General features: G+C 39.1%; 1 protein-coding gene across 4 annotated transcripts; it reads left to right on the top strand.

The window, feature by feature from the left end:
• LACTB (lactamase beta) lies at positions 1-27,369 on the top strand. 4 transcript variants are annotated; one of them, XM_004374638.1, is made up of 6 exons: positions 1-427; positions 839-905; positions 4,776-4,966; positions 5,285-5,636; positions 6,810-6,975; positions 21,878-22,651. In XM_004374638.1, the coding sequence occupies exons 1-6, from the start codon at positions 65-67 to the stop codon at positions 22,401-22,403; spliced, it is 1,665 nt and encodes a 554-aa protein (XP_004374695.1). In that variant the 5' UTR covers positions 1-64; the 3' UTR covers positions 22,404-22,651. The 4 variants fall into 4 exon arrangements, 3 of the variants coding, with proteins under 3 accessions (XP_004374695.1, XP_023585465.1, XP_023585466.1); XM_023729697.1 differs by lacking the exon at positions 21,878-22,651 and adding an exon at positions 26,881-27,367 and having other exon boundaries at positions 40-427; XR_002823765.1 differs by lacking the exon at positions 21,878-22,651 and adding an exon at positions 26,881-27,369 and having other exon boundaries at positions 40-427; positions 5,285-6,975.
• The last annotated feature ends 197 nt before the right edge of the window (positions 27,370-27,566 follow it).

Below are 27,566 nucleotides of genomic sequence, written 5' to 3' on the forward strand. Positions count from 1 at the left end.
CCCCGCACGACGCCGCCGGCTGGGCCTCAGCGAGCTCCGCCGCGGCTGGCTGCCCACGGACGCCATGTACCGGGTCCGGTCCTCCGTGACGGCGCGGGCCGCGAACCTCGGGGGCTGGGCCTGGGGCTGCGGGCGGCGTGGAGTCCACCAGCGCGCCAGGCTGCCGCCGCTCGGCCACGGCTGGGTCGGAGGCCTCGGGGAGGGGAAGGGGCTGGAGCTCGGGGTGAAGCTGGCGGGCGGGCTGAGGGGCGCGGCCCCCGCACCGCCTCCCGCAGCCCCCGACCCCGAGGCGTCGCCTCAGGCCGAGGCACCGCGGCAGCCCGAGCAGTCCCTCGCCCCGTGGGCTCCGCAGACCCCGACGCCGCCCCTCTCCAAGCGCTTCGCCAAGGCCATCAAGAACAGCCGCGACCTGCTGCACAGGATCAAGGTGCGGGCGCCGGGCGTGGGCGGCCGGGGGTCCCGAGCCCCTTCCCTGATCCGTCGCCCCCGGCGTCACCCGGGGATAGGACCTTCCGTGCGCATCCCCGAGGCATAGCGGACCCCACCCTGGGCTTCCGAAAAAGACTTCCCGTTTCCCTACCGCCTGGCCAAGCTCCGATGTTCCCGGGGGTTGCCCAAGTCAGGCGGATATCACCGCCCGCCTCGGGGACCGCCCCCTCTCCTCCCCAACCCCTGCTGTCCGGGCTCACCCCTCGTGGTTAGCGACCAGGCGATACCTGAGCCGCGGTGGGCGGGGCAAGGGCGGGGCCGAGCCAGGGAGGCGGGGCCCGGGGAAAGCATTGGCAGATGCTATCCAGCCCATCTTTGAATTGTGTATTCTTTTAACCTTTGCTCATAGGATGAGGTCGGCGCACCGGGCATAGTGGTTGGAGTTTCTGTGGATGGAAAAGAAGTCTGGTCAGAAGGTGGGCTCTGAAAAGTGTTGATTTAGTGGCTTGTTTTATGTCAATTGGTTAATGAAATCTTGATGTTTTATTAGGAATGAATCCCATGAAATGCTATTTGGTTTAGGTAAAATCATACAGTATTGTAGAGAAAACATATCCAACAGAGTAAAGAATTGGGTTTTCTATAACAAGATTTAAAATGTGATTAATGAATAAATTGGAGTCTTAAAGATGGCTTGTTTCTACTCCAGTTTTCTATTAGGACTGGATTTATTGGTCCAAAAGCTGTATATAGAATAGTCTGCTAACTGCTAATTTGTAGGTAACCCTCATGGGTAGATAAGGTGTAAGGATTTCTGTACTTTCCTTTTTTCATTTAGTCAACAATTTATTGAGTCACTATTCTGTACTAAGGACTCAGGTGTGCCTGATCCAAGCCGTGGTGTTTTCAGTTGCCTCATGTGCATGCAAGAGCTGGACAATGAATAAGGAAGACTGAAGAAGACTTGATGCCTGTGAATTATGGTGTTGGTGAAGACTGTTGAATATACCTTGGACTGCCAGAAGAAGGAACAGATCTGTCTTAGAAGAGGTACAGCCAGAATGCTCCTTGGAAGTGAGGATGGCAAGACTTTGTCTCATGCACTTTGGACATGTTATCAGGAGGGACCAATCTCTGGAGAAGGACATCATGCTTGGTAAAGAAGAGGGTCAACAAAAGAAAGAAAGATCGTCAACAAGATGAATTGACACAGTAGCTGCAACAGTGGGCTCAGATGTAACAATGATTGTGAGGATGGCACAAGACCAGGTAGTGTTTTGTTCTGTTGTACATAGGGTTGCTGTGCGTCAGAACCAGCTCGACGGCACCTAACCACAACAATGGCTATGATATCGATCTTTAAACGTTCCATTTCATTTTTGACGACTTTCAGTTTTCTTTGATTCATATGTTCTGCATTTCACATTCTGATTACTAATGGATGTTTGCAGCTGTTACTTCTCATTTTGAGTCATGTCACATCAGCAAATGGAGATCCCAAAGGCTTTACTCTATCTACGTCATTAAGGTTGACTCTGCTTTGAAGACGCAGTTTGTCAAATCTGTTCTTGAGATGGTCTCTAAATTCAAGTGGGGTATACTCAAAGTCATATTTTTGCTCTCGTGAACTTGCTCTAATTTTCTTCAGTTTCAGCTTGTATATGAGCAATCGATGGTCTGTTCCGCGTTCAGCCACTGGGTGAATCGTCTCTTTCCACAGATGTAGTCGATTTGATTCTTGAGTATTCCGTCTGGCGAGGTCCACGTATATAGTTGCCGTTTATGTTGTTGAAGAAAAGTATTTCCAATGACTAGGTCGTTGACTTTGCAAAATTCTATCAAGCACAGAGTAGCTAAAACAAATGGGAGAAACGATGAAGTAAAAGAGCTGAACAGAAGATTTCAAAGGGCATCTTGAGAAGTCAAGATTAAATATTATGATGAAATGTGCAAAGACCTGGAGTTAGAAAACCAGAAGGGAAGAGCACGATTGGCATTTCTCAAGCTGAAAGAATGAAATAGAAAATTCAAGGCTGGGAATTGCAATACCAAAGAAGTCTATAGGTAAAACATTGAGATGCTTCACCAAACAGATGCAGTGCTGGAAGCACTCAAGAAGTTTGGAAGACAGCTACCTGGTCAACCTACTGGAAGAGATCCTTATTGGCGCCCATTCCAAAGAAAGGCAATCAAACGAAATTCAGAAATTATCTAACAATATCATTAATATTATATGTTAGCAAAATTTTCCTAAAAATAATTCAAACAAGACTTTAACCATGCATTGACAGGAAACTACTAGAAGTTCAAGCTGAATTCAGAAGGGGATGTGGAATGAGAGATATCGTTTCTGATATCAAATGGATCTTGGCAGAAGGTAGAGAATACCAGAAAGATGTTTACCTGTGTTTTATTGAGTACGGAAAGGCATTTGACTATTTGGATCATAACAAATTATGGATAACATTAAAAAGAATGGAAATCTCAGAACACTTAGTTGTGTTCATGTGGAACCTGTGCGGTTGCTTGAACGAGTAAGGGGATACTCTGTGGTTCAGAATTGGAAAAGGTGTGTGGCAGGGTTGTATCCTTTCACTCTACTTAGTCAATCTGTACGCTGAACGAATAATCCAAGAAGCTGGACTATGTGAGAAGAACATGGCATCAGGATTGGAGGAAGACTCATTAACAACCTACGATATGTAGATGATACAGCCTTGCTTGCTGTATCAGTATGGATTACATCTGAACATAAAGAAAATAAAAATCCTCACAGCTGGACCAATAAGCAACATCATGATGAATGGCAAAGAAGTTGAATTTGTCAAGGTGATCATTCTACTGGGATCCACAATCAACACCCGTGGAAGCAGCAGTCAAGAAATCAAACAATGTATTGCATTGGGAAAATCTGATGCAAAAGACCTCTTTAAAGTATTAAAAAGCAAAGTTGTCACTTTGATGACTAAGGTGCCCCTGACCCAAGCCATGGTCTTTTCAGTTGCCTCACGTGTATGTGAAAGCTGGACAATGAAAAAAGATCAAAAGGCAATTGACGCATTTTAATTGTGGTATTGGCAAAGAGTATCGAATATCCCATGGACTGTCAAAAGAACAAACGAATCAGTCCTGGAGGAAGTACAACCAGAATGTTCCTTAGAAGCGAAGATGGCAAGACTTCGACTCCCTTACTTTGGACACATCATGAGGAAAGAACAGTTGCTAGAAAAGTACATCATATTTGATAAAGTGGAGGGTCAGTGAAAAGGAGGGAAACCTTCCGTGAGATGGACTGACATGGTGGTTGCAACAGTGGGCTCAAACGTACCCAGTGATCAGGAAGATGGTGCAGGACCAGGCAAAGGTTTTTTTCTGTTATGCGTGAAGTTACCATGAGCCAGAGCTGAGTCGACGGCAACTAACAGCAACAACTTTTAGGAAATGATATTGCAGACGTTATTTAAAGAAAATAGTAGTTTTAGGAATCATTGACGGGAACAGCAGGGTTTGATTTTAAAGAAACACGATTCTTCCCCCAAGTGTAAGTATAACCTAATCAATATGCCTAGTTTGTAGTAAAAAAAAATTATGTAAATGTCAGCTTCTTTTTCGGTGAGGATTTTGTTTTTATGCAGATATTTTTCTGCTTAATCCACACTTAGAGTTTAAAAACAGATCCCAGTTGTTTATCACTCTTTCTTTTCAGATCCCAGTTCTTTATAAATCTTAGATTTCCGTATTTTCAGTCTGTCTAGAAGATGTAAACCAAACTTTAAAATTTTTCTAGGAAGCCTTAAATTGGTCGTGTACCATACCAAACCAAAACCAAACCCGTTGCGGTCGAGTCAGTTCTGACTCACAGCGACCCTGTAGGTACATAGTTTTTGTTCTGGTTTGTAGCTGAATTAAATTACTACATTGGGTTTGCAGATTTGTTCACATTCATTTGAATTGGATTGCTATTTTAAGGAATTCATTGGAAAGGCAAAAAGTCAACAATATCTGAATAAGAACAATGATGTTTTCTCTAAAGAATGTGAATTAATTTATTTAAAATGTAGAATGACTAAATTGTTTAGATAAGCTCAGAAAAATTAGTATTTGAATCAGATGGAAAATTACCATGACCCAAGGGTACAATTTTAGTTTAGTTACAAGGTGAAATTGTCATCAGTTTTTCTAAGACTCTCATCCCTTACATACGCAGTTTTGGTTAACTTACAAAAGTAGAATATCTTCCTTAGATTGCTACATAGGATGTTTTAAGATAGTATTATCTCAGTTTTTGAAAACTCCTTTGACCATGAGCCTGTTAATAGTGACTTTTTGCTTTCTTCCCCCCAAAGGTTTAGGTTACGCTGATGTTGAGAACCGTGTACCATGTAAACCAGAGACGGTTATGAGAATTGCCAGCATCAGCAAAAGTCTCACCATGGTTGCTCTTGCCAAATTGTGGGAAGCAGGAAAACTGGATCTTGATATTCCAGTACAATATTATGTTCCTGAGTTTCCAGAAAAGGAATATGAAGGTGAAAAGGTAGTGAAACTCAGAGTTTATTTTATTAATGGCAACTTAAATAGTTTATGCTAGAATTTATATTCAAAATGTTTCATAGGATTTTTTGGATATTTTTAACTCTTTTTAATGGGTTAGATTGTTTCTGGTTTTGTATTTTTAATCTAGATAGTAGCCAGATGGGTATTTTTCTGCAGTTTAGGCTAAAAAGCTGTACAAGATATATTTTTCCAGCTGCAGTTCAAAATGGAAAAGATCACTGAGGCAGTGTGCAAAGGCTATTGACTTTTTGTTGTACAGCTTAATATTGTAATTTAATTTTTGTGTTTTTACAATTAGGTTTCTGTCACAACAAGATTACTGATTTCCCATTTAAGTGGAATTCGTCACTATGAAAAAGACATGAAAAAGGTGAAAGAGGAGAAAGCTTATAAAGCCTTGAAGATGATGAAAGAGACAATGGAATTCGACCAAGAGAAACAGTTGAGAGAGAAAGGAGGCAAAAGTAATGAAAAGAATGACTTCGCTAAAGCTCAGATAGAGCAGGATAATGAAGCCAAAGGCCGGAATTCAAAGCCTGGCAAGAAAAAGAATGATTTTGAACAAGGCGAATTATATTTGAAAGAAAAGTTTGAAAATTCAATTGAATCCTTAAGATTATTTAAAAATGATCCTTTGTTCTTTAAACCTGGTGAGTGTTAATTTCTTCTCTTAACAAAGTTGTCATTATTGAAGTATTAATTTTCACTAAATCCAGAAGATAGATGAGGTTGATGATTGTGACTTGGGTTTGATTGCCAGTCCAACGCTTGTCTTGCAGTTCTAACAAAGCCTCAGTTATTTAGATTTAGCCTCATTTAAGACTACCCAGGCATTTAGCTGGTTCTCAGTATCAAGACGTTCATGGAAAAATTATGGAGAAATATTGGAGTAATCGTCCTCCAAATAAAACCTAGACCAAAGTGGACATGATAAAGTATTGCTAATATTTTAGTGTTTAGTTAGAACTTACATCGCTCAACTTATTTTGTGCCTTTTTAAAGAAATCAGTGTTCATCAGCTTTGTTTTATTTCCCAAAAAGCTAATCTACAGAAATAATTAACTTTGTTTTTGTGTGTGTGTACATATGTATATAGGTATAGTGCATACTGAAAACACTTGGTATACAATAGGTTAATGTACTTTTATTCCATTTTCATTTTTTAAAACTTGTTTTTTTACCATGAATGGATATGACATAGGGATAATTAACAAAGGCAAATAAAATGTAAGCATGGACTTTGCCTTAAAAAGTAAGGTTCCCACCCGTTTTTAGTACAGATAATACATTCTAAAGTTTCTAGAGTACAAAATGATTTAAAAGTATGTATTTGAAACAATATATGTATTTCAATATGTATTTGAAACAAGGTTTTTATGTATTTTATTAAAATAAGAACTAATACACCTATTCATGCCTTAAACAACAGTTAGTAGGTATATTAAGAACAAAATAGTTGACTCAAGAAATTAAATTTGCTTTTCTTCACCTTCCTGTTTTGTTGCCAGTTTGAAAGATTTTGTTTTATTTTGAGGTAGGATTTATTTGCTTATTTCATAATCATAAAAGAGGCAGACCACATGAAATTTTAAAATACTGATCATTATTTTATTACCTTTGTGTCAGGGACATGGAATAGGCAGGGCCATTGCAAAGTTGACAAAATCTGTTGCTATATTATCCATGACCTTTTTTCTAAATGCTGAATTAAAATATTCTAATTTTAAAGGTATGACAGTTTTCTGTGGGAAAATATTTCACATATTTTTAAATAATAATCAAGCATTTTCTTTTTTTTCCCCCCTTTGCAATGATGTCTCAAGGTAGTCAGTTTTTGTATTCAACTTTTGGGTATACCCTACTGGCAGCCATAGTAGAAAGAGCTTCAGGATGTAAATATTTGGACTATATGCAGAAAATATTCCATGACTTGGATATGCTGACAACTGTGCAGGAAGAGAATGAGCCAGTGATTTACAATAGAGCAAGGTAAATGAATACCTTCTGGTGTGTCTAATTTGACTGGTCTCCGTTCCAAAATCAACTGGACACATTTGGGAGCAAATATGTCTATTTTTCTATATGTCTATTTTTCCATCTATAAAGTGAGGGAAATAAAATGTGTTTATAAAGTACCCCGAGCTCCTTAAGTGAAAGACAGCAATGATAATTCTAGCACACAAATAATTAAACCAAAATTACACCCATTGTGGGCATCTCTAATTTGTTCTTCTGTCAACCTTTTTCTTTTATCGTTTAGTTACTGCTTTGTCTACCTTTTATTATTTTCTGTTGTTTTAACTATTATTATGAAGTAATTTTAGGCTTATGGAAAAGTTGCAAGAATGATGCAAAGAATCTCTGTATATCCTTCAACCAAATTTCCCAAATGCTATCATTTTATCACATTTGCTTTATCTATGTTCTTTTTTTCCTAAACCATTTGGAAATAAGTTGTAGACAGGGTACCCTTTTGCCCCTAAAGGTTTAAAAGTGTATTTTCTGTAAACAAGGACTTTTAGGAAATTAACATTGATACAATGTTTTTATTAAATTTATAGACGTTATTCATATTTTGCCAATTGTCCAAATAATGTCTTTTCTCAAGAGAAGAAAACAAAATTTTATTCTGGTCCAGGTTCCAGTCCAGGATCACACATTGCGTTTAGTTGTCATGTCTCTTTCGTAGCCTTTAATCAGGAGCAGTTCCTCAGTCTTTCTTTCCTTTCTTTGTCTTTTATGGTGTTGATATTTTTGAAGAGTATTGGCCATTTATTTTGTAGAATGTCCTTTAATTTAGGTTTGGTGTTTGCTCGTGTTTAGATTCAGGCTAGGAGTTTTGGCAGGAGTACCAAAGAAGTGATGATGTATCCTTCTCAGTCGATCATAACAGGAGACACGTGATGTCAGTTTGTCCCATTATTGGTGATGGTAATTTTGATGCTTTGTTGAGGTGGTGCCTGCCTGGTTTCTCCACTATAAAGTTACTGTTTTTCCCTTGTAATTAACAGGTATATTATGGAGAAATACTTTGGGACTATGTAAAATCCTGTTTCTCATCAAACTCTCACCTACTGGTGATGGTGTACAAATGGTGATTTTCTAATTTCATCATTCATTCTATATTTATGAGCTGATGTTCTATTATAGGAAAGTGCTTTCCCTTCCCCCTTATTTATGAATGTATTTATCCATATCACTGTGCACTCATGGCTTCTTATTTTATTCAATGAGTTATATAGCCTGTTACTGTCATTATGTAATACCTTGTTTTAAAAATATTAAGTATATAAAATATCAAGAGGTAAAACTATTTATAAGGGTAAATAGCTATTAAGTTGCTTAGCTGTATGTTTATACTTTTAACCAAAGAGCTTTATGTTTCATTTTGTGTGAGTTAACAGTGAACAGTAAAATGCTCTTCTGATTTGGATTATGTAGACGCCCTGCTACATGCCGTTAGATTTTTAGTATATCATAAAAATACTGTCTAAGCACCGTCTAACTAAAATGATTGAGCATTTTAAAAATCTGGCTTAAAAAGACTTTTATAGTTTGGCATCCTTTAGTATGTTTACTCAGGCACTTTTTAGTTGTAGGGATTAAGATTTGAAATATTTAAACCATGGTTTCTCCTAGTTTTCTTTTACAGCTTTTAAATATAAAATATCAAACTGGAGTTACTTTATGAAATTTGGTTTAGTATACAAAGAAAATTCTAGGCAAATTGCTCAGGTTGTAGTATAATTTATGGAGAGGCTTCTGAACACTGACTTTGATAAAGTAACTAGAATTTTTATCCTTAGGAGGGGTAAATGCTATGATTTTAGATAATTCCATGATTTAATTCATTTACTGCTATTATAGAAAAAGGTTCAGTTGGCTTTTTAGCTTTTTAATACTTTAAAATTTAGCTATGCTTTGTGTTATGGAGGGGTTTTCTGTGATTTATAGTTCAGATTCCTTGTGTGACCTGGTATACTTCAAAATCACACGGAAGCATGTGATAACTGCCTTTTAAAACTCGTTTTATAAATATTTGAGCTTATTTGGTAGAGAAAATTTTGAGACCTTTCAGAAAATGAAAAAAATTAAGTTGAACAGTATTAACAAATGCAATAAAGATTCATTTTTTTAAAAGTAATTTGGAGTTTTATTATTAGAGAGAAAAAAATTGAAAAGCAAATGCTTGGAAACTTTTCAAAAAGCTTTAATCCAGAAAGAGCAAAGACAGACAGGAAAGGGCACTTACCAGGCCAAATGTTAGGGAGGCAAGAAGGTTAGAAAATGACCCGTTCAATTATCTCTTGATTAGTTGTGGTTAAAATTACTCAGTCTGTTGAGTATTTTTGTTCTTTACTGGTTTTTTTCTTTTTACTTCTTCATTTTCCCTAGTATAGTGGTTTTCAAATTGCAGGTTATGGCCAATTAGTGAGATGGAAAATCAATTTAATGAGTCGAGTACCAGCATTTCTTCCTTTAATGGAATAGAGTATAATAGAAAACAGCTGCTCATGTGTGTTGCAGAACTTAGCCATGTGGGCACACTTAACTGCAAAGGAAGCTGGGAAATGTAGTTTCTAGCTGAGCAGACATATGCATTGCTATAATTCTATTACTTAGGAGGAAGAGAAGAATGGATTTTGTGGACAACCAGCCATCTCTGCTGCTGTTTATTTTATAAAACTTCTGTTCCAGAGGGGTGTGTGTGTGTGTATGTACGTACGTGTGTACTCAGTCAAAATGAAAAATGTATTCCTTACTGTGGGTTGAGACTTAAAAAGTTTGAAAACCATTTCAATGAAATAATATCAAGGGTCATAATTTTTACTAGTACTTTGTAAAGAGTGCATTGGGAGAGAATTTTGAAGCTAATGACTAAATTTTACGGTTGTGCTTTCTTTTCCATTCTACTTTTACTTATTATTGTTTGGATTGTTGATGGAAAGGTTGCACATTTCATAAATCAGCTGTTACTTTAACCTTGCATATTTCTGTTAGTACATACTTTACAAATGGTTTAAAGGCACTTTCTAAAGAAATAACAATGAAATGATTTTTTTTTTTTAATTATCAGCTTATTTAAAAGGATTAAATGTGCATTGCAAATCAGTCTATGTCTTGAAAGAGATTTTTTGGACCCAAAAGAAATTAGGTTAGCAGCAAGCAATATATTTTAATTTTTAAGTGGCCTGTCCTTCTCAACCACTTCAGACTCCTAATGTTTATTTTTAGGTCCAACTTTATATTCTACTGGGAAGCATAAGAAAAATTGACAAATACCAGAAGTAGTCAGTTAAATATTTAAAAAAAATTCTTTAGTAAAGATGGCAAGATGCATGAGTTTATTTTGGTGCAAATCTGGGCATTTGATAATGAATGCCAACTATGAGCCAGAATTGAATGGATGGCACGCAACAACATCTATATGGAGGGGGAGAAGGGCATTTTATCTCCCATTCTCTGCCAAAATGCAGTGGGTTTCCATTTCTAGTGTTAGTTTCCTATCAGCTCTGGCTTTTTTTAGTAGTACCCAGTGGCTCTGATGGGATAGTTGATTCGTTTTTGTTAGGTTACATGGGCTGCTGAAGTAAAATAGGCCACTAAATGGAAAAAGAAATACTGTTACCTAGGAAAGTGTTCTGTCCATTTGCTTTGTTTTTTTTCACTTGGCACAGTACCTGTTTGGGCCTCTAAAGCTCAACTCTGATTCTTCTTTTATAATTTTTTTTTTTTTTAAAGAGTGTAAAGGCACCAGTTTTTTAGGGAGTCCAGGGAGTACAAGGAATCTTTTCAATGATACCTGCAAAAACCTTAAAAGTAAAACTTAGTCAATGCATGTTTCTATTCACTTGTTTCATAGTACCATTTTGCAGGAAATAAAATGTTTACAACTTTGTTATTTACTCTACTGACTCCTTGGGCATAATCATAAATTAAGTCTGTTTATAACATCCTGACCAAGAATTTTTAGAGTTAATTATATCCCAAGAGTAAATATTTATGTTCTTTATCGTTTCTCTGTGTGTATATGCTTGTTTTTTAAATGTTGCCTTCCAGTATCTTATTCACTTGTTTAAAGTATTTCCCCAGAATCCCACCCTGAAATACGATTACATTTGTTAGGCCAGAATATAGTCACAAGGTCACACTTAGCTGTAAGGGAGATGGTAGGAAAATTAGTTTTAGCTGAGTACATTGTTGTCTTGAATAAAATTGTGGTTTTCTTAAATGCAAGGATAGGAACATTGATTCTGTGTAGGCAAGTAGCAGTCTCTGCACGTGAACTAAATAACCCTTTAGGCGAACAGTCTACAAAGGCGTGGAGTGAATGTTCTTGCCATTGAAAGACACTCAGTTTGTTTCTAGAAATTTGTCCATTTCCTCTGTGTTTCCAAATTTGTTAGAGTACAATTTTTCATAGTATTATATTACAATTCTTTTAATTTCAGTTGGGTCTGTTGTGATATCACACATCTCATTTCTTATACAGGTTATTTGCTTCCTCTCCTGTTTTTCTTTTGTCAGTTTGGCCAGTAGTTTATCAGTTTTGCTGATCTTTTCAAAGAACCGCTTTTGGTCTTGTTGACTCTTTCAATTGTTTTTCTATTCTCTATTTCATTTAATTCTGCTCTAATTCTTATTATTTCCTTTCTTCTGGCACCTGAGGGCTTCTTTTGCTGCTCTCTTTCTACTTGTTTGAGTTGTAGGGTTAATGTTTTGATTTTGTCCCTTTCTTCTTATTGCTATGAACTGACCTCTGAGAACTGCTTTTGCTGTGTCCCAAAGGTTCTGGTAGGACATGTTTTTGTTCTCATTTGATTCTATGAATTTCTTTATTCCATCCTTAATTTCTTCTGTAACCCAGCAGTTTCTGAGCAAGGTGTTGTTCAGTTTCCATGTGTTTGATTTTTTTTCCTTGCTTTTTCTGTTATTGATTTCTACTTTTATGGCTTTACGGTCAGAAAAAATGCTTTGTAATATTTTGATGCTTTGGATTTTGTTAAGGCTTGCTTTATGGCCTAATATGTGGTCTTTTCTGGAGAATGTTCCATGTGCATTGAAAAGAAAGTATACTTGGCTGCTGTTGGGTGGAGTGTTTGGTATATGTCTATGAGATCAAGTTGGTTGATTGTAGCATTTAGCTCTTCCTTGTCTTTGTTGAGCTTCTTTTTGGATGTTCTGTCCTTCACCGAAAGTGGTGTGTTGAAGTCTTCTACTACTATTGTGGAGCTTCTATCTCTCTTTTCAGTGCTGTTAGAGTTCGTTTTATATATTTTGGAGCCCTGTCATTTGGTGCATAAATATTTATTATAGTTATGTCCTCCTGGTGTATTGACTCTTTAATCATTATATAATGTCTTTCCTTATCCTGTGTAGTGGATTTTACTTTAAAGTCTATTTTGTCCGAGGTTAGTATTGCCACTCCTGCTCTTTTTTGAGTGTTGTTTGCTTGATATATTTTTTCCATCCTTTGAGTTTTAGCTTGTTTGTGTCTTTAAGTCTAAAATGTGTCTCTTGTAGGCAGCAGATAGATGGATCATGTTTTTTTATCTAATCTACCACTCTCAGTCTCTTTATTGGTGTATTTAGTCCATTTACATTCAGCGTAATTATTGATAGGTGTGAGTTTAGTGCTGTCATTTGGATGTCTCTTTTTGTGTGGTGTTCAGTTTCTTTGTTCCACTTAATTTTCTGTGCTGAGTCATTTTTCTTTATGTGTTTTCTTTTCATCTTTTTCATTGTTGTTGATTTTGTGTTTGCTGAGTCTTTATATTTGTCTAGTTTTTTTATTTTGACTTGTAGGATTGTTAGTTTCCTTTGTGGTTACCTTAATATTTATCCCTATTTTTCTAAGTTTATACCAGTCTTTTATTTCTTTATATCGCCTTGACTGCCTCTCCTATGAAAAATCTATGTCTACATTTTTTACGTCCCTCTTTTTTGTTTTAATGTTGTCATCTTTTACATATTGACATCTGTTTCCCTATTTTCTGTGTTTTAGCTTTGTTTTACTTTTGTGACTTCTCTGTCTGGGTTGATATCTGGTTGCTCTGTCCTGTGTTCTAGTCTTGGGTTGCTATCTGATGTTACTGATTTTCTAATCGGAGGACTCCTTTTAGTATTTCTTGTAATTTTGGTTTGGTTTTTGCAAATTCCCTAAACTTCAGTTTATCTGGAAATGCCCTAATTTCGCCATCATATTTGAGAGACAGTTTTGCTGGATATATAATTCTTGGCTGGCAGTTTTTTTCCTTCAAGGCTTTATATATGTCATCCCATTGCCTTCTTGCCTGCATGGTTTCTGGTGAGTAGTCCAAGCTTATTCTTATTGACTGTCCTTTGTAGATGACTTTTTTGTTTCTCCCTAGCCGCTCTTAAAATTCTCTCTTTATCTTTGGTTTTGGCAAGTTTGATTATAATATGTCTGGGTGAATTCTTTTGGGATCTACCTTATGTGGGGTTTAATGAGCATCTTGGATAGATATCTTGTCATCTTTCACAATATCAGGGAAGTTTTCTGCCAACACATCTTCAACAATTCTCTCTGTATTTTCTGTTATCCCCCCTTGTTCTGGTACTCCAATCACTCATAGGTTATTCCTCTTGATAGAGTCCCTCATAATTCTTAGGGTTTCTTCATTTTTTTTTTATCCCCTTATCTGATTTTTCTTCAAATAAGTTGGTGTCAAGTGCTTTATCTTCAATCTCGCTAATTCTGACTTCCGTTGCCTCAATTCTGCTCCTGTGACTTTCTATTGAGTTGTCTAATTCTGAAATTTTATTGTTAATCTTCTGGATTTCTGATTACTGTCTCTCTGTGGATTCTTGCAGCCTGTTAAATTTGTCTTTATGCTCTTCTCTAATCTTTTAAATTTCCTCTGTTGTGTGTTCTGCATTTTGATTAATTTCCTTCCTAATTTCTTGAAGATTTCTGTATATTAATCGTTTGTATTCTGCCTCCGGTAATTGCAAGAAATTTTCCTCCTCTGGAAAATTTCTAGATTCTTTGTTTTGGGAGCTTGTTGAAGCCATCATGGATTGCCTCTTTATGTGATTTGTTATTGACTGTTGTCTCCGAGCCATCAATAAATTATTGTATTTATTCATTTTATGTTTGATTACTGTGTCCTAGCTTCTCGTTTTGTTTTGATATGCCCAAATATACTGCTCGTATGAACAAGTTTGATTATTGCACCTTTAAAGCGCTAATGTCCTGTCACCAGGTGGTTAGATCTGTTACTATGTGAGCTCAGGAGTCCACGCATTCCTCCTGTGTGGATTCAGCTCAGGTGCCAGGTAGATAGCCACCAAGTGTGTGGTGCAGGCTCTCACTTAGAGTCCTAGACGGGCATGGGTGATTGGTATAGGCACAGGCATCTGGCTGCAGCAGGGGGACACACTCTGAGCTAGGCAGGGGGCTGACATACTCCTGTTCCCTAGAGCACGTAGGTGGGTGGGTTTTGCAGCTGGCCTACAAGCACCTAATGCTGTTGGCCATAAGGACTGGAGGGCACCTTTTATTCATGGGCCCCTATTGCAGGTGGCTAGGTGGCATGGGTGGAGCCACCAGTCCTCAGGCCCCTTATGTGAGTAGGTGAAGACCCTGCTTAATGGGCAGAGCAGTGTCAAATGTCAAGAATCTGCCACTTCACAGTTCAAGTTAGACTTCCAGTGTATACCCTGTTGTACTGCGGTAATGAGGGCCTACGCTGTTGAAATGGGCCCACACAAGTCTCTGCAGGGGGAAAGGTACTCAAAGTTCGTGGCTTCCTTATGCCTGTGCCTAGACAAAGGAGCTGTGCCTACCCTGGGTTCCTGGCTTAGGGGAGCCAACAGTTTATTTTTTCCCGTGTTTGTTAATTTGTTCAGTCTCCAAGGCAGGGATAATGACTCTAGGCGTGTGACGGATCCTGCTTCCAGCCCAGGGGACTCAGCAATTGCTGAAGCCTACCTGGGACCCAGTGCAGAGCAGGCAGTAGGGAGGTAAATGGGAGAGAGGTTTTTCCCTAAGGGGGTGTTTTTGATCCATGCAGTAGGCCATACTCAAGTACTTATCTTTCACCGATCCTCCAGGGCTGCTTCTCACTGGTTCTGGGTGGCCGTGTAGACTCTCTGGCACTGGGTTTCTCCCGGTGCAGAAAACATGCCCCCCGAGCACTGCTGCTTGCTTGCCTCACCACTCACCCTGAAGTTGATCAGGCCTGAAGGGCTCAGGCTCTCACCAGGTCAAGTCTGGCAACTCCTCGCTGCTTCTGAACCATCTCTTCCTCCCCCTGCCACTCAGTCTGGTTCCTCAACTCTGCCTTTGATGTTCAGGGCTCCCAGGTTGCCATATATAATCGATTCGCTTATTTTTTCGGGTCTTTGTTGTGAGAGGGTTCACCGGAAGCGTCTGACTACTCCGCCATCTTGGCCCTGCCTCCAAGACACTGAGTTTGTTGACAGAGGAATTCTTAGCCAATGCCTTAGCTTATTAGACACTGTTCATATTTTCTATGTATTTGGCACATTGTTTGCAATGAAAATCTCTTAAATTGATAATTCGGTGGGACCAAAACCAAATAAAATGAATGTTTGCCGAAGTGTTCGCTATATTTTGACAGTATATATGGCCTTTACCATCTATTAACTTTCTAGAGTGTCTTCCAGAATTAAGCAATATCTCCTTATCAAGCTCTTTTTTATGCCTTTAGCTGACAGGCTCTGTAGAGATAGTAGTAGGTTCATACAAATGTTTATACTAAATGCTAAAGTGGGAGTGGTTTTCATAATATGCATTACAAATTCCGTGAGTTTTTAAACTTCTTGTAACAAAATAGAAAGTGGTACATATTGTTTCGAAAAGGATTTAAAAGGCATTTAAAAAAATAAAAAATATTTTGAATTTCTGAGTTTGTAGATGTAGATTTATGTGGTTATATAATAATGTTCTTGTGCAGAATCTGGAGATACTTAAGTAGGAAGAGGAGGTTTGTTTATCATTGTTTCATTGGTGTCATTCTATTAGTTTTTCAGTTATGAAGATGTCTCAATAACTTACTCAAGAACTTGTGTCTGTATTCCATTCTTATAAGCAGAAATTCCTTAAGAAGTTGAAATAGTCAAGTTTGCCATACAGCGGGACAAAATTTTCCTGAAAAGCCACTAAAAAGGAACCAAGAGATTAAAGTCTAGAATTTGCCTATTTAAAGTCTGGAATTCTAGGTTAAAGTCTAGAATTCTCCATATTTCTATATCTTAAAGGAAAAATGACTGAGGAGTCCTAATTTCCAGCCTTGATATGAGGGGTTTAAAATGCTGTACTGTTAAAAGAAAGTTATACAAAGCTGAATTATTGTTAACAAACACACTGGCAATTATCTCCTTGTTTACAGGCTTGAAGTTCACTGATCGATATATTTCTCAGAAAATGTATTTCCGTTAGGTAACTTCTTTTACCTTTAATTTTACCTGATTGGCTGGAATTACAAGTGTGATAGAGTTGAAGCAGAACGTAATGAAGGCCTAAATAGGGAAGTGGTCCTTGAAATGAAAAGGAAAAAGCTAAGACACAATGCAGAGGATGAGTAAATAGGATTTTGCATCTTATTGGATATGAGGGTTGAGGACAAGGGAGTCATCCAAGAGTTTATGGTGTGGGTTTTAATGGAGAGAAAAATATGAGAAGGTTTGGAAGAGATTAATTGTAGACATGTTGATTTTGAGACATGAAAGACTACATATCAAGTCATTGGTTCTCAAAAAAAAAAAATATTAAGATCCTCTGCAGACTTTTTTTTTAAATCTTCAAAGCGCATACCTGTGGCCATCCCTTTCCTCACTGCCACCCCTTCTTCACTGAATATTATAAGTTGGACTTTTAGGGGACATATGGGAATCTTGGAGGAAGAAGGGTCAGTTTTAGAATTATGTTTGCCCATATCCCCTCCAAAGTTATGAATTTTGAAGAGAGGGTATACTTTTGGGAGGAGGAGGAGGCCTGCAGGGAATTCTGTTAAACTTTTTCCTGTCCTTCAGCTCCTTTTCTCCCAAACCAAATTTGAGTATTAGTGTTTGTAGAAAACCCAGATATGAATCTGGAATGGGGGTTGGGTACAGGTGCAGATTTGCAGCTGTCTCTGGTATTTGTAGTTATTTCTTTGCGGACCTGGTACCACTGGAGCCACTGGTCCTTGGAGGGGCACAGAGAGTCATAGGGTTGAGAGCTAGAAGAGAGAGCTTGGAAAGCTCAGTGGCCTGAGAGAAGTGTCAGGGAAATGCTGGTGAACAGTACTCCAGGGGATAAATAGGATGAGCACTGCAAAAGGAGAAGTAGAAGCTCCTTTGATAACCCATAAGAGAGCTGTTTAGTAGTGATGGAGGAACAGAAGCCAGATTTTAAGAAGCTGAAGAATGAATGGAGAGGATGAGTCTATGGAAACAGCAGGTGTGGATTATTTCATGACGTTTGGCAGTAAATGAGGAGAAAGGACTGGTTGCTGGAATCTGTAGCAAGGATGAAAGCTTTTCTCCCCCTATAGGATGGAGGAAACGAGCATTTTGTGAACTAAGGTGAAGGAGTCAAAGTTCTTAGCATGGCACAAAAAGGTATTTGTCTACTCCTCCAGCATCACATCTTACCACCTTCCCCCTCAGACCTTGTGCTCTAGGCACACTGAACTACTCCGTAGTTCCAAAGGTGCTCCAGGCTTGCTCCCCGCGCCATTTTAACAATGCTCATTTTCACTGGTGTTGAGGACTCCTCACACCCAGCTTGCTAGTCATCCCACAACCTTGTTTCTCAAATCGGGGTCCAGGAACCAGGAACCACCTGGGAGCTTGTTAGCCGTTGCGTTTGAGTCGATTCCGACTCATAGTGACCCTATAGGACAGAGTAGAACTGCCCCGTAGGATTTCCAAGGCTGTAATCTTTATGGAAGCAGATTGCCACATCTTTCTCCTAAGGAGCATCTAGTGGGTTCAAACTACTAGCCTTTCCTTTAGCAGTCAAGTACTCAACCACTACACTCCCAGAGCTCCAGGGAGCTTGTTAGAAGTGCAGAATTTCAGGCCCCAGCAGACCTTCTGCAGCAGAATCTGCGTTTTACCAGAATTCCCAGGTGTTTCTTATGGTGCATTGAAGTTGGGGAGTGCCATCCAGTCAGCCCCTTGAGAGCAGCCCCAGCGGGTAGTTTACTTGCCTCTCCAGTGCCTTGCAAGGTTTCTTCATTAAATGTTTGTCCAGCAATTGATGCTTTTTTTATTCAACATATTTAATAAGCATGTCCTGTACGACAAGTACTGTTCTAGGTAGGAGGATCATCAATGAACAAGGAAGATAAGGTCCCTGCCCTTATGAAACTTACATTCTATGGGAAAAGATAGACAAACATGTCAACAAATAATTTAAGAATTTCAGATATTGATATGAAGACAGTAAAACAGGGCAATGGAATATAAAGTAACAGGGAAGGGGACATGGCAATCTGTTTAAAATGCACAGTTTAGATAAGGCCTCTTTGAGCCCTGGTGGTGCAGTGGTTAAGCGTTTGGCTGCTAACCAAAAAGGTCAGCAGTTTGAATCCACCACTGCTCCTTGGAAACCCTATGGGGCAGTTCTGCTCTGTCCTATATGGTTGCTGTGAATTGGAATCGACTCTACAGCAATGGGTTGTTTTTTTTTTTTTTCTTTGAGGCCATGCCAGTTGAACTGAGACATAAATGATAAGGAGAGCTAGCTTGCCTTGTTCAAGTATAGAAATAAACCAGGCATGAAAGGCAGGACAAGGTGGTTGTCTGAGTGATGAGGTAGAAAAGGTAAGCAGGGTCTAAATCATATTGGACAGTGAATCTCAATGCCAGTAGACCCAGTGCCCCTTAATTGAACAAATATTTCATAATGCCTTCTTTAATTTCTGAAATGAAAGCCATAGATAATATAAACTATATTCATAATTCTAAAAATAGTATGCTAACTTAAATATAAAGAAAAAAGGAGTGTAATTTATAATAAATCATATTTCGATATGTATAAGTTTACTCACTATGATGTTAGAAGACATAATAAATATCAGATACAGCTTAATACATAGAAGTACTGGAAATGTGACAGCTGCAAATGCAGATCGATAACAGGTAGATTGTGTTCGTGCCTCAACTTATGCTCTTGGTGACATGGTTTTCTAAAACGGTGACCAACTCTAAGTGAAGTTTTGGACAAGTTAAGTTCGCTCTTTTTTCTATTTTCACTGGTTGCAGTCAAGAAAAATTCATCGTCTAGGAAAAATGTGCAAAAAGTACTTTGTTTATATGTAAAGTGGAGAGGATTCTAGGCTCAGCCTACTAAAAACGGGTTTTTTTACTTCCATGAATATCTGGTGGAATATTTGAAGGTCTTACAGGATGTGGGAGAATGCACCATTGTGTGGGACTGCTCCATGCATCATAAAACATTTAGGGTACTTGGACCCCTATCCAGTGAATGTCAGTAGAGCCCTCTAATAATTGTGACAGCTAAAAAAAGTATCTCCAAAAGTTTCCCATAGGAGTTGGTATTGCTTCGGTTGAGGACCACTGATTGTCTTGTAGGCCATGCTGAGAAGTTTGGGTTTTGTTCTCATTGCAGTAGTAGCCATTGGAGGGTAGCAAATGGATGGGAGAAGCAGGAGACACACTCTTTGGCTTCTGCATGGAGAATAGGCTGCATGGAGACAAAACAGTCTAGGAAATATAACTGGTAGAGCAAGGTTGGACAGAGATGCAGGTAGTGGAATTAGTCTTAGAAGCAACAGGAAATTTTCTTGAATAACTAGAGAGAAGGAGAAGAGAATGGATAATGTAAATATATTTGAGATAGAGACAGAAATTCTAGCTCATTTTGGATGACCCCAATTCTTTTAGTAAAACAAAAAGTATTGTTATCTGCTGATTGGGGCTGAGGGTAGAGGATTGAGAGTAGAAGAGATTGGGAAGAGGTGTTATGAAGAATGTACCAGGGAATCAGCAGAAGAAGAATGAAAGATTTTTGATAACAGCAACGAAAACCCTTGGCAAGAGTACGAAGTGGGGTCAGTCAGCTTTGTTATATAAATTTCTGCAGCATTTCTTAGCAGATAAGTAACCAAGGAAAGGGATATTTAGATTCATCGAGGATTGGTAGATTACCCGTCGCCGTCAGGTTGATTCTGACTCATAGTGACCCTACAGGACAGAGTAGAACGGCCCCCATAGGGTTTCCAAGAAGCAGCTGGTAGATTCGAACTGCCAGTCTTTTAGTTAGCAGCCAACTGCTTAACCACTGCGCCACCAGGGCTCATTGGTAGATTAGTGTAGCGTAAAAGAGCGAAGAACGCAAAGGTTCTAATGAGACCACAATTGAGATAGTTGAAATGGCTGGTCATATAGTTCAAGCTAAAGCAGAAAGCAAGTGAAATCACTAGGAACTAAAAGACCCAAGAAAATAGGGAAGAGACCAGGGAAATAGATGGAGGTCTCCATGGGGGCAGTCTCAGTGGGAGGGAGTTGGAAGGATTGGAAGTCATAGTGACAGGAAGTAATTTTTGGGTTTGAGACCTTAGAAATAACAGTTAAAAGTGAGGGTGAGGTTCAGGTCTGACAGTCTTATGAATAACTGAGGTAGAAAGAAGATGAAGAGCGTTAGAGGTGAAGAGTCAGCAAAGTGAAAGATTCCTCATGAGCCAAAATTTCATTTTAAGTACCTACCAGAAATATGCTAAGTGCTTTATACATATATTCATAACTTATATTCATACCTTTTACAACAACTCTGCCAAGTAGGTATTTTTATCCTCGTTATACAAATTAGGATGCTGAGGCAGAAAGGCAGCAAAGAATAGGGATGCCAGACTGCCTGGGTTTGAATCCACCTCTGCAGCTTATAAGCTGTGTGACTTTGGACAAGTTATTTCTACTCTCTGTGCTGTTTTCTCATCAGTAAAATGGAGGTTATAACAGTACCTACCTCCTAACATTGTTATAAGAATGAATTAGTTCATATTCATATGGTTCTCACAGAACAACAGCTGGTACATAGTAAGAACCATATAAATGTTAAATAAAATAAGCATACACTAGTAAGGATGAAAGGAGCCCCGGTGGCTCAGTGGTTAAGCTCTTGGCTGCTAACCAAAAGATCAGCGGTTCGAACCCACCAGCCACTCTGCAGGAGACAGATGTGGCAATCTGCTTCCATAAAGATTACAGCCTTGGAAACCCTATGGAGGAGTTTCACTCTGTTCTGTAGGGTCGCTGTGAGTCGGCATTGACGGCACACAACAACCACAGTAAGGGTGAGAGCTGGGATTCAAAATGAGGTCGCCAACTCCAGCCTCTCCTGCTGCACCAAGAGAGGACCACATCATTATACAGGTGATGATGTGGATTTTTGTCCAGGAAATCTAGTCCGCTGACAAGTGTGAACCTTATGCCTAAACATCCCAGTGTGTACATGTACACTTTTAGTTACAAAATTCACTTGTGGCACATGATTTAACATTAAGCACAAGGACTAGGAATTTCTACCTAACTATAGGTATTTCTGTATATGCATGAGGCAGATATATCATGTGTAATATTAACCAGTACATTTTTGCAGGTATTAAAAGTTGAGTTGAATACAGAGAATTAAGTCCCCTCAGCATGGGCAAGCCAAGCCAATAGAAAAAAAGACACACTTTTATACTTTAACTCACAAGGGAATTAGACTGCCTTACTCAGTTATCTGTGCTTTGTTGGGATCCGAGTCATACTGAAAACTAGTGATTAGTTCTGAGGATATATGATCACTACATTGAAATACAGTCTATTTCGTGCACCCATTTTTCTATTCATCATCATGTGTAAAGTCAGTAGGAGAATATTGTTAATGACTACTCTTATTTCATTTTAGATTTTATGTTTACAATAAAAATAGACGTCTTGTCAACACACCTTACGTGGATAACTCCTACAAATGGGCTGGTGGTGGATTTCTGTCTACAGTGGGCGACCTTCTGAAGTTTGGGAATGCGATGCTGTATGGTTACCAAGTTGGACTGTTTAAGAACTCAAATGAAAATCTTCTACCTGGGTATCTCAAACCAGAAACTATGGTTATGATTTGGACACCGGTCCCTAACACAGAGATGTCTTGGGATAAAGAGGGTAAATATGCGATGGCGTGGGGCGTGGTGGAAAAGAAGCAAACATATGGTTCTTGTAGGAAGCAGCGGCATTATGCCTCTCATACTGGAGGTGCAGTGGGTGCCAGTAGTGTCCTGCTGGTTCTTCCTGAAGAACTGGATGGAGACGCTACAAATAACAAGGTCCCCCCAAGAGGAATAGTTGTTTCTATCATATGTAACATGCAGTCTGTCGGCCTCAACAGCACTGCTTTAAAGATTGCTCTGGAATTTGATAAAGACAGATCAGATTGATACCTTAAGATCACAGGTGCAAAATGAGCTGTTTTGTTTTTAAATATTGAAGTCTCTAAAGACATGAGATTTTTAAGAATACATTTTTAATAGAATATAATTGAATGCAGAGAATTATGTACCTCTAATTGCTTAATTTTGTAAATGTCTTTTATCGTAGGATTAGTTCTTTATACTCAGGGAAGAAACTGTATGGTTTTTACTTTTTGAAAAAGTGTTAACACTTGAAATAAAATATTCTGATTAAAAATATGTATTTTTTGAATGTTGTAATATAGAGAAAATCGCATTCAACAGAAGCTTCCAAGTCTTTTTCTTTTCAAATGACAGCAGAAATGAGATTATGAGGAATGGTGTCTTAGTTATCTATTGCTGCATAACAGTTTATTGTCTTAAAACAACAAGCATTTATTATTTCACAGTGTCTGTGGCTCAGGACTTGTGGGTAGCTTAGCTGGGTGGGTCTGGCACAGTCTCGAGTGAGGTTGTCGACAGGATGTTGGCCAGGGTTGCAGTCATTTGAAGGCTTCTCTGGAGCTGGAGGATATGCTTCCAAGATGGCTCACTCACATGGCTCTTGGCAGTAGTCCTCTGTTCCTCACGAGCTGTTGGCAAGAGGCCTCAGTTTGTCATCATGTGTGCCTTTCATAGGGCTGCTTGAGTGTCTCGATGGCATGGCAGTTGGCTTCCCCCAGAGCCAAGTGATCTGAGAGAGAGAACAAGGCAGAAGGCAGTGTCCTTTGTAATCCAGCATCAGAAGTCACATACCATCACTTTTTCCATATCCCATAGGTCACATAGACCAACCCTGATACAGTGTTGGAGAAGTACACGAGGGTGTGAATATCAGGAGGTGGGATCACTGGGGGTCATCTTGGAGGTTGGCTACCACGGTATTTCCTCTGGCCCCTAATGTTTCATATCCCTCCCCCATGTAAAATACACTCACCTTCTCCTGAGGTCCCCAAAAGTTTCATCCCATTATAGTATCAGCTCAAAGTCCAGTGTCTTGTCACCTAAATCAGGTCTGGTTATGAATGAGGCTCCTTGGGAGTAGTTCCTTAAGTGCAGCAAGTCGAGTGTGGTTCCTGTTGATCTGAAGACCTGTGAACTAAAGGGACAAGTTATCTGTTTCCTACATATGCAACATACGGTGTGGGACAGAAGATAACTGCTGTAGACCCTTCTGTTCAAAAAGGCGGGGGGGAATGGGAGGCATATAGGAGCTACTGGCCGTAGAATTTCACGGGTTGACCACTCTTTGCTTAGTACTCAAGGTTTGGAAATAATTCTCCTTAGCCCTTGGCTCTGCGCTCTGGGCTCTTGTTTCTGCTCTCTGAGTTCTCTTTCCTTTTTTCACGAACAGTAGCATGTGTTTGCAGTTGAGTAGTTTTCTCAGCCTGCTTTCTGCCTGTCAAAGTTGAGGGGTCCAAAGGCCTCTTCCATTTTGTACTCTTAATGTACATTGAAGTCTAAGTTGGCAGTGTTTCTACCAATATGATTTAAAAAAAAAAAAAGAAAACAGTGTGTCTCCTGTGAATCTTATTGGGATTTGTGCCATTAGACAATAAAACCAAACCAAACCCATTGCCGTCAAATCGATTCCGACTCATAGCGACCCTGTAGGACAGAGTAGAACTGCCCCATAGGGTTTCCAAGGAGCAGCTGGTGGATTCAAACTGCCAGCCTTTTGGTTAACAGCTGAGCTCTTAACCACTATGCCACCAGGGCTCCTATTAGATAATAGTCACACCCAAAAATCCCTTTAAGGAAAGCCCTTCTCTGACTTGGGCTTCTTGAGAGAAAACATCCATAGCATCTAAGAAGTCCTGTTGTTTGAATGCCTTGCTGAGGCACCATCTTGGTTCTTTCTGAAGTCTTAGGAAAATATTTTACAGTCATACCCTTGACTTTCATATTTAGACCATATTTTCCTGGCAGTACCCTAGATTTTATCTTTGCCTTGAAATTATTTCTTAATTTTAACATCATTTGCCATCTGGAGACAAGGGGAATTTTCAAAACCATCAAATATTGACTGCTTTTTGTTTAATAGTTCTTCCTTTAGCTTCTCTCGCTTGCATTTTCTTTTAAGCAGCAAGAAGCCAGGAGGCATTCAACACTGTGTCTGGAAATCTTGGCTAGATCACTCGGTCCGTTAGACGCATTTTCTGCTTTCCACGTGATTGCTGGCGGCAGTGTTGCAGGACTTCCTGCCACCACATAACATGGATCCCCTTTCGTCCGGTTTCCTTACTTTAGGTCCACATCTGCAGTCTCCGCAAAGGCTTCTCCACAGTTCCTTCAAGGCTCCTCAGGATTTCACTAACACTCTTTTCAGAGTCTTCCAACTTCCACTCACTGCTCCATTCACATCCACCCCCACGTTTTAGGTTTTTGTTATGACAGCGCTCCGCTTCCAGGTACTAAAATCTGTGTTATCTGTTTCTTTCCGATCATGTATTTTTATTATTGAGATATAGTTCACAGTTTGCATACCATAAAATTCACTCTTTCAATGTGTACACATCAGTGGTTTTTAGTATATGTAAAGGTTGTGCAACCATCACCACTGTCTAATTCCAGAACATTTTCATCACCCCAAAAAGAAACTCCATACCCATTAGCACTCATTTCATTGCAAGCAGCAATCTCCTCCTCTCCTGTCCCAGCCCCTTGCAACCAAGAATCTACTTTCTGTCTTTATGGATTTGCCCATTCTAGACATCTCATGTAAGTGGAATCATTCTGTTATGTGACTTCTTGTCTGGCTTTTTTCACATGGCATAATGGTTTCAAGGTTCATCCATGTTGTAGCTGTGTCAGAACTTTATTCCTGTTTCTGGCTGAATTATATCCCATTGTCTGAATATACAACATTTTGTTTAATCGTTCATCAGTTAGTGGACATTGGGTTGTTTCCACTTTCTGGCTACTATGAATAATGCTGTTATGAATGTTTGGATACATGTTTTTGTGTGGACATACATTTTCAGTTCTCTTGGGTATATACCTAGAAGTGGAACAACGGGGCCACATGGCAACTCTATGTTTAACTTTTTGAGAAATTGCTAAACTGTTTTCCACAGCAACTGCACTGTTACATTCCCACCAGCAGTGGATGATGGTTTCAATCTCTCCATGTCCTCGCCACAAACTTTACCTTTAGGAATATTAGATTAATATTCATATATAGGTTATTTACCCTTTTGTACCAGAAATTTGCCATAATGAATCTGTTCATATTATTTATTATAGCCATCTTAGTGGGTGTGAGTAGTATCTCATTGTGGTTTTGATTTGCATTTTTCTAATAATGTTGAGCATCTTTTCATATGCTTATTGGCCATTTGTATCTTCTTTGGAGAAATGTCTGTTCAGATATATATGACTTACTAATATTTTCTCATGTTTTGTAGTATTTTCATTTTAATTTTGTTGAAATCCAGTTTTTCTTTCGTTGCTTGTGCTTTTTGTGTTGTATCAAAGAAACCATTGCCTCATCCAGCGTCATGAAGAGTCATGCCTATGTTTTCTTTTAAGAGATGGATAGTTTTGGTGCTTACATTTAGATTTGATCCATTTTGAGTTAGTTCATACATGGTGTGATGTAGGACTCTCACTGCGTTCCCTTCTTCTTTTCAATGGCTGCATAGTAGTCCATGGTATGGAAGTACCTTAACTTATTCAACATTTTCCTATTGTTTCTAGTTTTCTTTTTCCTTAATGCAAACAGTGCTGCCATATATTTAAATATGTCCTTAATACTGATGCTTTTGTTTCTATGGGACAGATTTTCAGATGTGGGATTTCTGGTTAGAAAGGTAAATATTTTAATGTTAACAGGTGGTAACAGATTGCTTTCCACCAGCAGTATAGGAAGATATTCTTCCCTTTGTCCATTCTCCTGGCAAGAATGTCTCAAATTTTGCTATTTTGATGATTATAAGGTAAGGCAGAAACCTGTCAGAGAAGGAAACCTCAAATATTTTCCACTAAAACAAGCAGTAAAAAAAAATGGGAAGACTGTACCCTGTCAAAGGAGGAAAACTTGCAAGACCCAGAAAAACAAGGCAGTCCCATCACGTTCCAGCTCTCACGTTTGACTGTGTATCATGTTACTCTAATAGGCACACATGATGACTGAGGTGTTGGGGAATGGAAAGAAGCCAGAATAATTGCTGTAGTCCTAGAATTCCTTCTCATTGGCTCTTCCTTAAAAAATTTTTCCATATTAGAAACACAACTAAAGATAGTTGGGTCATGTTATTAGTTTTCTATTGCTGCTGTAACAAATTTGGTTTAAACGACACAGATTTATTATAGTTTTGGAAGTCAGAAGTCTGAAATGGGTCTCCTGGGGCTAAAATCCACGTGGTGATGGGGCTTTGTTCTTTTTTGGAGGTTCTAGGGGAGAATTTATCTCTTTGCCTTTTTTCTTTGCCATTCATTGGCTCATGGCTCCACATCACTCCAGCTTCTGCTTCCATTGTCAACATCTTCTGACCCTGACTCTCCTGCCTCTTTCTGATGTGATTGCATTGGGCCCACCCAGATCATCCAAGTTCCTTAACTACACTGTGATTGTTACTGCATCAAGTAAGTACAGGCATACCTCATTTTATTGCATTTTGCAGATACTGTGTTTTTTACAAACTGAAGGTTTGTGGCAACCCTCCATCAAGCAAGTCTGTTGCACCACTTTTCCAACAGCAAGTGCTCACTTTGTGTCTCTGTGTCACGTTTTGGTAATTCTCGCAATATTTCAAACTTTTTCATCATTTATCTCTTACGGTGATCTGTGATCAGTGGTATTTGATGTTACTGTTACAATTGTTTTGGGGCGCCATGAACCACGCCCATATAAGACAGTGAACTTAATCGATAAACGTGTGTGTTCTGACTGCTCCACCAACTGGCTGTTCCTCCATCTCTTTCCCTCTCTGCGGGCCTCCCTATTCCCTGACACACAACAATACTGAAATTAGGCCAATTAATAATCCTACAGTGCCCTTTAAGTGTTCAAGTGAAAGAAAGAGTCACACGTCTCTCACTTTACATCGAAAGGTAGAATAATTAAGCTTAGTGAGGAAGGCATGTCAAAAGCCAAGACATGCCAAAAGTTAGGCTTCTTGCAACAGTTAGCCAAGCTGTGAATGCAAA

This window comes from Trichechus manatus, unplaced genomic scaffold (assembly GCF_000243295.1).
Source record: "Trichechus manatus latirostris isolate Lorelei unplaced genomic scaffold, TriManLat1.0 scaffold00030, whole genome shotgun sequence".
NCBI lineage: Eukaryota > Metazoa > Chordata > Mammalia > Sirenia > Trichechidae > Trichechus > Trichechus manatus.

What these genes read in the sequence shown, in the direction of transcription:
- LACTB (XM_004374638.1), top strand. Translation starts at nt 65, where the DNA reads ATGTACCGGGTCCGGTCCTCCGTGACGGCGCGGGCCGCGAACCTCGGG. An exon ending in ACCTGCTGCACAGGATCAAG is followed by an intron (nt 428 to 838) that starts GTGCGGGCGCCG and finishes CTTTGCTCATAG; the next exon opens with GATGAGGTCGGCGCACCGGG. An exon ending in GTGATTTACAATAGAGCAAG is followed by an intron (nt 6,976 to 21,877) that starts GTAAATGAATAC and finishes ATTTCATTTTAG; the next exon opens with ATTTTATGTTTACAATAAAA.